The sequence below is a fragment of the Artemia sp. Qi Xiang Cuo genome, chromosome 4 (assembly GCF_049724085.1).
Source record: "Artemia sp. Qi Xiang Cuo chromosome 4, ASM4972408v1, whole genome shotgun sequence".
NCBI classification, from domain to species: Eukaryota; Metazoa; Arthropoda; class Branchiopoda; order Anostraca; family Artemiidae; genus Artemia; species Artemia sp. Qi Xiang Cuo.
In genome coordinates, this window is record NC_142797.1 from 17,364,511 (window position 1) to 17,377,095 (window position 12,585).

Here is a 12,585-nt window from a genome sequence, read left to right on the forward strand (position 1 = left end):
TGTTCAGTGGTTTTTATGAATACTAATTTTCAATGAGCTAGGCGAACAATTCTTTTTTTAATAAGTTGAAGATAAGCATCCTTGAAATCTGTTTAAAATGATGAGAAATCAGATTTACCATATCAGTTATCTAGAGTTTACCGTTAGAAGAACATTTCCGGGCTAAGACATGTTCTTCAAAAAGGTGAGTAAAATTGTACTAATTTCGATTTCGATTAAAAAGAAAGAATACATTTCACTTGATGATAATCAACTTCATATTCTCAAGCACAAAGCCGTTAATTTACGAAAATGCAGGCGAGGATACATTTTTTTTTAAATTTAGATGAGAGAGGAGAATCCAGGAGGAAGTTTCAGCCAATAGTTCCTAAATTTGTTGAAAGAATAAAAACTTCAAAGACTGAAAAAACGAAGAATAAACGTTTGAAAGAACGAAATCTTAAAAATTATAGCCTAAAAAAATACTTTTACTAGATTTTAAGTATCTCTAGAAACACTGTCTTACCCTCCCTACACTAAAAGTTTGGCATTTGTGCACCGGGAGACATACCTTGAATGAACATTGAAACTGGAATTGGAAACTGGAAATTTTGAATGGGCAATATTGAGCCCAATAAATTCTGATTGGTGAATTTGCTGTTGTCACAGATTTACAAAACGAATTTTATGTCTTCGCAAATGCTCACTGATAGTTATCAAACAGTTCGTGGTAACGAACTGTAAGTAAGGAGCGACCCGGCTCAATGGTAACCGAAACTGTAGAAAACGAAATTTTGATACCAATAGATACATCAAAAGAATCAAATTTTAATGCTTATTTCAAATATATAAGTTTCATCAAGTTTAGTCCTACCCATCAAAAGTTACGTGCCTGAGAAAATTTGGCTAATTTTCGAAAAAAGGGGGAAAGACCCCCTAAAAATTATAGAACCTTAATGAAAATCACACCATCAAATTCAGCGTATCAGAGAACCCTACTGCGGAGGTTTCAAGTTCCTATCTACAAAAATGTGGAATTTTGCATTTTTTGCCAGAAGAATGATCACGGATGCGTGTTTATTTGTTTGTTTGTTTGTTTTTTTCCCCAGGGGTGATCGTATTGACCCAGTGGTCCTAGAATATCGTGGGAGGGCTCATTGGAATGGAAATTAAAAGTTCTAGTGCCCTTTTTAAGTGACCAAAAAAAATGGAGGGCAACTAGGCCCCCTCCTCCGCTCGTTTTTTCCCAAAGTCACCCGATCAACATTTTGAGATAGCCATTTTGTTAAGCATGGTCGAAAATATGATAAATCTGTCTTTTAGGATGACTTAATCCCCCGAAGTCCCCGGGGAGAGGGCTGAAAGTTATGAAATTTACCCAATGTTAACATTTAGTTTTGATTTTTGGGAAGTATACAGACGTTTTCAGAGGGGATATTTCCTGGGGGGGGGGGGGAGTGGGTTGGGGGTTGTGTGGGAGGATCTTACCATGAAAGGAGTTTTCATGGAAGAAGGGACATTGCTATGAAGGGGGCACCGGATTTCCCAGCATTATTTAAATAAAGATCAGAAATTATATATAAAAAAAACAACAAGTTTTTTAACTGAAAGTAAGGAGCAACATCAAAACTTAAAACGACAGAAAACATTACGTAGATGATTGGGTTCATCCCCTAGTCCATACCTCGCTCTTTAAGCCAAAGATTATTTAGTACTTTCATAAGAGCTATTTATTCTAATTAACGGTATTTGTGATTAAGGGGTCATTTTTAAAGAATTGGAACAAAATTCAAACTTTAGCTTAAAGAGCAAGGTATTTACTAGAGGGCGAACCCTCTAATATATGGATTAAAAATATAAGATTACAGAGGTTAGTTACGTAAGTTAATTCGTAAGTTACGTATATTTATTACTAATAAAAACGTTCGTAAATAAAATTAAACAGGTTTCGAGAAAGCCATTTACCAAATAAAAGTAAAATTAATATTCAAATTTTTTTTTAATTATTCATGTACAGTGAGCCAAAATCAAAACCTACATTAATTCAAAAACGTTCAAAAATTAAATAAAAAAAGTAACTGTCCCCTCCTCAACGCCTCGCTCTTTACGCTAAAGTTTGACTTTCTCACAACTATATTTTTTTTAAACAATGAGAAACTTTAGCGTAAAGAGTGAGGCGTTGAGGAGGGGACAGCCCCTTTCATATACGGAATAATTTCTGTTCGTTTTAAGTTTTAACGTCGTTCCTTACTTTCAGTTAAAAAAACTTGTTTTTTTTATTTTATTACACTGCAAAGTACAATGAGGAAAGACAATATAATTGCAACTGGTCGGAAAATTCGTAATAAGTACTTCATGACAGAAAAATTTGAGGTATTTAAGGGACTACCCAAAAAACTTAAATTAAGTGGAAAAAAATAATATGGAATTACAGAACATTATGTGCAGAAATTTCTAAGTTACAGAACACATCTATGAAGTCATAGAACATCTGACTTTAAGCTATAGAACGTCAGTTGTATTAATTAAGCGCACTTTCAGCCTCTAGGAATCAAGAGTAGACCTTCACAGGGCTTTATACTCCAATTTTTTGAGGGAGTATAAATAAAAATCAGGTGGCAATATCGTCAATTGATGATAGAAGTTGATTATTTGGCTAAATATGAGCTGATTTGGTCCAAGATGAGTACTTAAATAATGTAAAAAATGACACATCCAGGATATTCTTAAAACCTGATTCTCCCTCTCCCCGCGTCATTTAAATTGTAACAACTCTGATTTTGGGGCATATTTCAAAATACCTTTTATTAATTTTTCTTCTCTGTTTTCTTCCTGACTATACAAGAAGGGTGAAATCACAGAGTTGATCACTCTTTGATAGTTTTACAGAAATTCCCACTCCCATCGACACTTTCCTATATCCAGAACAAAATCGAGGGTAACAATTAAATTCTTTTCAGTTAAGACTTTTGAATTAAATTCCGTTTTTTTTTGGCATAAAATATATAGTTTTTAAAATTCTCTTTAATTTTGATATTTATTCAAAACTCAAAATTCATCTACTCTTAAGGAAAATTTTAAGTTATATTGTTGCCACAATAGTTTAGAAACTTAAGTTCAAACGGAGAGTTTAATTCTTAATTATTGTATAGCCAGAATACTATATCAGATAGGAATCAAGTCATCCTGAGTAGTGAGCAACTATTGACAAAATTTTGTATTGCCATTGAGCAACTCAAACTATTATTGTGATCTGATAATCCCTTTTTTGGGGATGAAGGTCATGATGCAAAAGTGTTCCACCTTATCTCATTATCAAAGGACTTAATTTAAAATGTGAATTACGTATGATTTCCCCCAAGGATGCCGTGTCTCTTGCTGATTTATTAATGAGGGACTTTCAGAATGATAAAATACATTTTTTTAGGTTTGCGTCATCTATTTCCTCGCAGTTCTGGGATGTACACTTGCTGGTTTCCTAAGTTCTGGCTATGGAGGCAGTGGCGGTAATTTCGGATTCAGTGGTGGCCAAGGTGGAGGATCGATTGGATCCACAGGAGGGTATGGTAGTGGACTCGGCGGCAGTCACGGTGGAGGATATGGCGGTGGTCCTTCGGGAGGTTCATTTGGATTTGGATCTAGCGGAGGCTATGGTGGTGGCTCATCTGGCGGATCTTTTGGATTCAACGGCGGTAAAGGTGGATTTGGATCTGGTGGAAGCTATGGCGGTGGCTCATCTGGTGGATCTTTTGGATTCAACGGCGGTAAAGGTGGATTTGGATCGGGTGGAAGCTATGGCAGTGGCTCATCTGGTGGATCTTTTGGATTCGGTGGTACCAAAGGCGGAGGATCGTTTGGGTCTAATGGAGGGTATGGTAGTGGCTCATCTGGTGGATCTTTTGGATTCAGTGGTGGTCACAGTGGAGCGTCTAGTGGAGGCTACGGTGGTGGTTCATCCGGTGGATCTTTTGGATTTGGTGGAACCAACGGTGGAGGATCGTTTGGATCTGGCGGAAGCTATAGTGGTGGATCATCTGGTGGGTCTTTCGGCTTTGGTGGAGGTCATGGTAAGTCAACTTTTCCTAACTTAATTCTGACATTTCAGGGAAACAATTTCTATCTTTGTTTTCAGTTCAGTGCCATGCAAAACTCCACAATTCTAACTTGCATTAAGTTTAGAATACTAGTTCTTTTTTAAATTAAAGTAAAGAGTGACACTAAAGCCAAACAGAACACAAACTATCGTGCTTCCGAATTGGACTGTCACTCCTTCATCCTCATCTCTTTGTGCTCCAGTTTAACTAGAGCTTAACTGAAAACATTTTAGAACGCAGAAAAAATAGTCAAGCAGTGGTGATAATTTTCTTACGTTCCCGATTGTCTTACAAAACATTGGACCTAAAATTTGGATTGTTTCAATAACATTTTAACAAACCATTGGTTTCTCAAAACATTATGAAAGAATAAATTCATTTTCATCACTTTGTTCTTTTGCTGAAACATTGGTTCACGAACCACTTATGCTAAAAAGTCAGACTTTAACACACAAAGTGGGGGGGGGGCGGAGGTTAAGGTGTATGGTATCCTCACTATCATACAGCACAATTTTAATTCGGCTCAAGTGTTAATTTAGCTCTTTACTGTCATACGTAAAAAATTGATTTTCGAATTTAATTTCTTACACCATTTTCATTGTATTTCAGGGAGTCTTCTGTGAGAAATATAGTGTTTATAAATTTCAATCCATCCCATTAAATTAACCATATGGACTTTTAGGCTCACAGTGTGTTTTTCCACGATATGACCCAGGCCAAGAAGGAGTCTTGTTACCCCTATTATCTTCTAAGTCATACAAAACATACTAAGAGATCGTAACTTCTATTCGAAAGAACTCTGTTCCAATAGTTTAATATTATTGGTTTGATGCAAACAACCCTTGTGGTCGTAGGTTTAGGGGGATATAGGAAAAAGCGCGCTGATTAAACATTGGCTTGGAGTTTTTAAGACGTGCAGGACTACATCCGCTCTCAATTTTCAGTTCAAAATGTTGAAATATGTTCTCCTTTATCCAAAATTGTTTCAGTTATTCATTGTGCTTAGAATAGTGAATTTGCTAAATTTGTTCATTTGCGAATCTTTCTATATAAAATGAACAATTCTCCTTGGCCTTTGGCTCCTTTCCTGGGCTGACCGTTAGAAGATTTATTCTATTTTTATTATATTACGTTTTCATAAACTAATATATATATATATATATATATATATATATATATATATATATATATATTAATTAGTTTATTCATGTTAGTTATTAATTAGTTATCTCATTAATTATTTATATCAGATTATATTGTATTTGTAAAAAGTACATTATATTTCTATTGCTTTGGTTATATTTACACTCTTTGGATTAAATTAGCGCCTTAGCTTGGGTTCTATCCTAATGCTAACATCCGTTTATTTTGAGGATGAAATGATTTTCTTTAGGAATGTTGTATTTTAGATATACAAGGGTATCCAAGCTTTGATTCAATGAGGCAAATTTCAAATCGCAATGAATCCCTGTGCAAATCTATTTAAGATGAATTTTTAAATTGTCCCATTAAAATTTTCAAAATGCACAACTAAAATTTGTTTTTAATTAACTAATTTTCAATTGTTATTTAATTTTTTACAGTCAATTTTTGATTTAGTTTTAGGTTAATTTTGCCGAGAAAAGATAAAATGAAAATTCGGCTCATTTGACCAAATAGTAAATAGTACTGTGATTAATAAGAAATGAAAAATGAAAAATAAGAAATGAAAAATGTTAGGAATTAGGACAATCGATCGATTTCTGAAATAAAAACAACGAAACATGTTATAACACAACGAAGACGGTATGTGCTATAAACGCAAGACTGAAACGTTTCTGTGCTGTTAGGGAGAGTCCAAAGGAGTGCAGACCCAGGACAAGAAGATTGGACGGTGAAAATGCTGTGGCTTATATAAAAATGCAAAGGTTGATATTCCTTATCACTGCTCCCCGGAGACAGAGACAAAGATAAAGTGTACGTAATAAATACGTCAAATGATTTTTTTTTCATCATTGAATTTGAAAACATTCGAGATCCCTTCACCAACGCTGTAAATGTTTCCCTCTTTGCTAGCAGCCACAAAACACCTACTGTAAAGAGATTTAAGAAGCATGCGTCACCTCATACCAATCTGGTGTCGGAAATTTCACTTTTCAATTTCTTCAGCCAAGTCTATGTCAATAGTTAGGTGAGCATATTTCACATCTTCCTTGACATGAGACCCTGTTATACTTATTTTTTCACACGTGGAACCCGTTGCAGGGCACCATAAGGCCAACTATTCTTTCTGACGCACCTCAATGAGGTCCTTTGCGCGGTAATACTATTTGGGAGATGCATTTCCTGCCGCTAGGGCCAGGTATACTAGCACCACCTATCACCCCTTTACCCATTTGTCCCTTTTTTCTTCACGTCATATTCTGAGTTCCTGTCCTTGAATCAGTTCTCTTCTAGACTCATAGAGAAAATTTTGGACAAAAAAATCAAACTGACTCAAGAGTTTGTTGTCAACTGCATCAAAATGCATTGTTTATCTTCTGCCAATATTTTGCCGCGTCTGCTTTTTACCTTGATTGGGATAAGTTTTGCAGCCTAAGCAAAACTTATCTTTTTTCCCAGCCAACTGACTAGGCTTTTTCTTATTCCGTGCACTTTTTCTTTGCTTTTTGATACCTTTGCCAACATTACCGGTAACCAGGGGCGTTTCTAAGGCCCCCCCCCAAATTTTTTGGTATTCGGTAAGTTTTCGCCAAAGGCAAAAATTTCAGCAGAAACAGGCATCGTGGCAAAGCCACGATGCCTATCTCTAATATTTCTTTTTCGTCAATTTCCATATAGCATCATTTAACGTATGAATTTGATTCCCATTTGCTACCCAATTTATGTGGATTCGGTAGTTTATCACACTAGTTTTGCCTGATTGAAAATTCGGTTATTTACCTTGTTCATTTGGTTCCCACTTGATATCGAGTTCGGTGAATTCGGTAGTTGTTTTGCAGTAGTTTCACTCATTTGCAAATTTGGTAATTTGACAAGTTCATTTGGCATCCATACATTACCGATTTATGTGGATTCAGTAGCTCTATCGCACTAGTTCCACTTATTTGTAAATTCGGGGATTTAAGGTGTTCATTTTGTTCCCTTTCGCTACTATAGAACGAATTTGGTGAATTTGTTAGTTCTATCGTGCTAGTTCCGCTCGTTTGCAAATCGGGTAATTTGACATGTTCATTACAATCCATTGGACTCCTATTGCAATTCATTAAACATCCGTAAATTTTGTTGTTGTAGGCAGTTTAAAAGCAGCCAAATTAAAACTGCCAAAAGGAACCCAGCCAGGTTCTTTCTTGTCAGTTGCTCTCGTTCTCTTCGGAAACAGTTTTATTGCAACTATTGCAAAAATCTTACTGGTTATGTCAATCAATGAAAATTTCCCGGCAATCTCCTTTTTTGAAAATAGGAATCATAGTGGCGTTGCGCTAGTCCAAATTTCTTCAAGCAGGTACTCCTCGCCTGGGATTCATGGATTTTATAGAATTCCCGACTTCTTCTGTTGACGTTGGTGACATTTCACGTTGGTTCTGCTCCTCTGGTGGCAGTGGTATTGAATGAGGTATTTGGCTCGACGCTTGGGGTCGAGTTGGGCATAAAATCCTTTTAATTTGGCTGCTTTTAAACTGCCCACAACAGTTTAATTGTTCTACTTATCCTGGTCTGCCACTAAATCTGTCAGTTTTTTCTTGGCTCCTATCTGATCCGTAGCCAAACTTGTAGAATTCGAGCGTTAGGCCCATACCGGTACTGAATTGCAAGGGTTTAGTACTTCCCCTTACAAGATTCGAAAATTTCAGCTGGTTCACATTCATTACTTAACTGTGTAGTTTGGTTATCAGTCAGAAATCCAACTGAAAAGGTTAACGGAGAATTGCAGACTATTGGATAAAATGGCAGAGAATTAAAAATGCAATATTACCAAAGAAAAATTTCAAAAAAAGTCAAATCTTGCATTTTACACAAACACTTCAACCAATTAAGCAATTGATTTTTCATTAAAGTCATTAGGCTATGGAACAAAAGACCTTTAAATTATGTCTGTTTTCCTCCATATTTTTAACCCTTAACTGGCAGGGTGAAAAAAAGTTACACTCACTGCAGGGTGGAATCTGCTGGACCCCAGTTTTTAAAAATTCGAAAAAAATACCATTTTAAATGTATTGCCATTTTACTTACTACACACTCAGATATATAAGTTAGAAACAATAAAATACAAAAATCATCCCACTTGTCGCATTTGAAGCATAGGAACTTGGCATGTTCCATACACCCCCTTTTTCGACATGCACCGCACGTATACTTTGATTTTCTGTCCTTTCTTCGGGGGGAAATGATGCAACGACCTTTTCGGTCATTGGAACCTGAAGAGGACACCTGGGGGACATTCTCAGCTGAAAAACTTGTAATGTTGTCAATAAAAAAAAAAACGCAGTTCTTGTGGGATAGTTTGAAGGGTTTCTCTGATCTTAAGTTGTGAGTTGATTAGGCATCGTCCTAGCTCTATCAGCATTTTCTTTGGGTCAAGCCATTTTCTTGGGGTCTTGAGTAGCTCAGAATTATGTTGATATTGACTCCACGTATGTTCATGATCGCATGCCACACCGCCATGAGCCGTTTTCTTATGCGGCAGCTGGTCTTGTAACTAGAACACCTTTAGTCTAAAGAGTCTACTCCATTTTTTGTTGGGTTCTACGTCATGATTATCTCTAGCTTACTATTCTAGTGATCAATATCTGGTGAAAAGTATATCGATGAAGTAAGAATTACTGCTTTGTTTTTCTTTGGAACAAACGACACCAGGGTCAAATGGTCAGCAAGGAAATGGGTGGGATTTATCTTTTGTTCTGTTTCACTGCGCCTACATAGTTAATTCCCAAGGGTCTGAGCATTTTTATAAGCTCTACAAATGTGAACCAACAGACAGATAGAATGTGGCAATTGTGACAATAGACAGAAAGAATGTCTTCAAGACTGCCAGGCATTGACTTTTCGTTCCATACTTCGTTCGGTTTTGAGGGAATGTACATCTTAAATTTGCACTGTCCTCTAATTGCAAATAGTATTTCATCAATCGTCAAGTACTCGTCTGGTGAGTAATTTGCTTTCCAGTTAGCGACAAAGGGGTCAAAAACCTCTTTGATGGGAGCTAGAGGTCCACTTCTTCTGTGGCGTTTGTGCCTATTATTGAACCAAAGACAACTTTTCAAATACTCGAATTGCTTCAGGCTCATTGTAGTGCGGAAAATGTCCCGCAAACTTCCATCAGCTGCAAAGATACTTTTTCAATCCTCATTGTCTGACCTGAACGCTCTAAAGAGATACAGAAAGCCTAAAAAGCCTTGCATTTCCTTGAAGTCGACTGGGTATAAATATTTACATCTCTGACACATTACGACTCCCAAAGTATCAGGAAGAGATCCCAGTTAAAAAAAAAAAAAAAAAAAAAAAAAAAAAAAAAAAAAATTAGCATTACAGCAGACTGTTAAATCAAATAACTCTTGGTTGTGTCAAATAATTCTTTGTTGTCTTTGTTGTGTTTACCAATGTTTTTTTTATAAATTACCAAGACCAATTTTATTGTTTTAAGATAAACACAATTCGGATAAACTTTTTCAGGGAACTTATTGTAATTTAGGTCTTTTTTTTTCTTTCTGCTTTTATTTCCCTTTTGGTTATGATATTTTGTTCCAGGCTTAAAAATAGATTAATTTTATTTCCATTAGATTTACTTTTTATCCTTTATCAATCAAACTGTCATCATTTCTTTCTTATTTTGTTTCATATTTTGTGCCATTATATATTTATCATTAATTTCAGTTATTATTATTGTTATCCCCTTTTTTCATTTTATTTGGTGTGTTGAATTGGCATGCATGATATCCAACCGGTCGCTTTTTAAATCATATTCTTTGTTTATTGTGACATTTTTTAACAATTTGTTGTTTTTTTTTTTTTAATAAAAATGTATGAACCTGAACCTATTCTACTATAAAATTCTCCTGGTTTCTCTACGTTACCCAAATTGTTAAATTACAGAATTTTGGCACGAAACCAGTGAAAAAGATGTTAAGGTGAAATTAAAATAGTCACACGGACCAAGGAAGGGCGTTGCATCAGCTGAAGTCAAACCCAGTTTAGGTTATAAGGAAAAAACGAAGGTTTATTGTCCAGTACTTGCTCATTCAAGAGTATGCTTTAATTTGTTGGTTTTCAGGAGTAAACTATAATATTGTTAATTGCTGAAAGACAAACAACCTGGTCTTTTAAAAATTGCCTATACATTAAATTCCTAAGGTCCCTAGCCTGGCATTATTTTAAATAGCTTAAACCGAAAATAATTGTTCTCTAAAAAGCTTGTAAAAATTAAGCTTAGTTTGTCTGCTAAGCCACAAAAAAGCTGCACAAACTGCAGGGTTGGGTCTGTCAGACCCCAGAGCCCTGTATCACCGCACCTGTAAGTGATGTCAATATGTACTTTCACCTCGGTTTAGAGCTCAACTGGTCCGAAGACTACACGTGATACCTCCTAGCTATACCTGGTGGTACGAGATTGACAAAACACTGTGAGCTGGGGTCTATTAGACCCCACCCTGCCAGTTAAGGGTTAAGAAGAAACAAATAAGTCAATTATACTCAGCTTGAGACTATCCAACCAGAAGTTCTCATTTCTTAGTCATTTTATTTTTGTAAACATGCATGACCAGATATTTTGACGTTTCTGCTGGAAATTCTCTGTTAACTTGGAGGGAAGTATAAGTTTTTCCAGAAATTCCAAAGATCATTTCGTACTTGTTTGTTAAACAGAACACAACCAAGAATTACTCTGTGTAAGATCTGACAGAAACCGGTTCGCCTCTCTGGGATTGGTTATTATTTGCTTATTTTGAGGTTAAGTTAGGTATTTAAAATAATGCTTTCTGCGCGCCCTTCTTTCCATAATTCTCTGTCATAGTTTCCATAATTTTGTTTCTGAAGTATTATAATATCATCATATTTTTGTATATTTCCTTAGGATTAACCTAACGTCAGTTATTTGTTGTGTTCTGTTTAACAGACGAGTACCGATGATTTTTCACTCAACTGACAAACAACTTGTCAAATCAAGCGCTTTTTGATTTAGTTTAAAAGAAAAACAATTTGAAAGTGACTACTGCGGCTTGATGGGTATTTTTACCATTCTATTTAAAGATTATTATTATTTCATATCCCGTTTCTTCTGTTCTGTAAACTTTTCAACTTCCTTTCAAAGCTTCTTACGCGTTAAAGTTACCATCCCTTTGTCTTACCCAAGTTAGGTGTTTAGTGCCTTTGGACAAGAGAATACTCTTGTTTAAGTATATTACAATTTATTAGATTATTAGTGCATCATAGAACGTTAAAGCTACCGCCGATGATCCGTCGGTGGCTGCCGTTAGCTCCCCTTCCCTCCCAATTTAGGTTCAAGATATTCATTTACGTAGTTGTAGCTTTATATTAATTTTTTCTTGAATATCTCTTACTGAATCCTAGAAACTTTACTTCCTTTACCAGTCCGTCTTAGTTATGCCAATGGGATTATAGAACAGGTGTGTAATTTGCTATAGGTCAGGGGGAATCTGCCCCTCCCAGACCTTGGTATCTCTCCTCCCCCAAGACCCTAATTCTTCCTAGACCCCAGCTGAAATTTATTTTCTTCAAAAATCTTGTCAAGACTAAGATAAATCTGCACAATTCAAGCATTAACAGAAACGAATCAGTTTTCTTTAGTATATATTTGCCTTTATAGTAGTATAAGGCTCAGTTTTCAGTTTTGACTGTCATTTTCACTGTATTTGGGAAAATTGGCTCCAAATCCCTCCCCTCTGGATTCTGACGAAATTTTGCCACTGTTATAGAGGAGAGTGAAATAGCTAGCATTGATAGTTTAATACAGTGTATGTGTTGACTATTTCTGTTCTATTTTTCAGGAGGAGGCTCTGGAGGCTACCGCGGATAATCATGATACAAGTTGACCAAAACAAAGTTTTTAGTTACGTTATTGCTTTTGTTAAAGTATTTTATATTACACAATTTATTTTTTTCAACAAAGGAATACTCCTGCTTTTGTTGTTGCTGCGTCGCTTCATTTACTGTAGAATCCTTCCTAACCTAATGGTAAAGGGCTCGAGATAAAGTTCGTTACGAGTTCATGCTTTGGGGTTGGTGTAATCAGAATTCAAGACCTTGGAGCCACAGGCAGTAGATATAAAGAAACGTTGACTCAGTACGTTTGTAAATTCAAATGTTTAATGTTTGAGAGTTGTCACGTGGCCTCGTCTTTTGTTTTACCAGATTATTCTTGTTCGTCAGTTCAGAAAGCTTGACGTTTCGGACTTAAAATGAATCTGAGATTTTGGATATCTTGACTCCAGAAATAAAACTAGTCAGGATTGGATTTGGAGCCACACTGCCAAAATTAAAGTAGCAAAGAGATGAAATTGCAAAAATTCTAGCGGCA

General features: G+C 35.9%; 1 protein-coding gene across 1 annotated transcript; it reads left to right on the forward strand.

The window, feature by feature from the left end:
* Nucleotides 1-90: 90 nt before the first annotated feature.
* Nucleotides 91-12,176, forward strand: LOC148952832 (uncharacterized). The gene is made up of 3 exons (XM_089087441.1): nt 91-184; nt 3,407-4,046; nt 12,056-12,176. The coding sequence occupies exons 1-3, from the start codon at nt 170-172 to the stop codon at nt 12,082-12,084; spliced, it is 684 nt and encodes a 227-aa protein (XP_088943567.1). The 5' UTR covers nt 91-169; the 3' UTR covers nt 12,085-12,176.
* Nucleotides 12,177-12,585: the final 409 nt, after the last annotated feature.

Excerpts from the sequence above, each read along its gene's own strand:
- LOC148952832 (XM_089087441.1), top strand. Across the intron at positions 4,047-12,055 it reads CGGCTTTGGTGGAGGTCATG|GAGGAGGCTCTGGAGGCTAC; the intron begins GTAAGTCAACTT and ends TCTATTTTTCAG.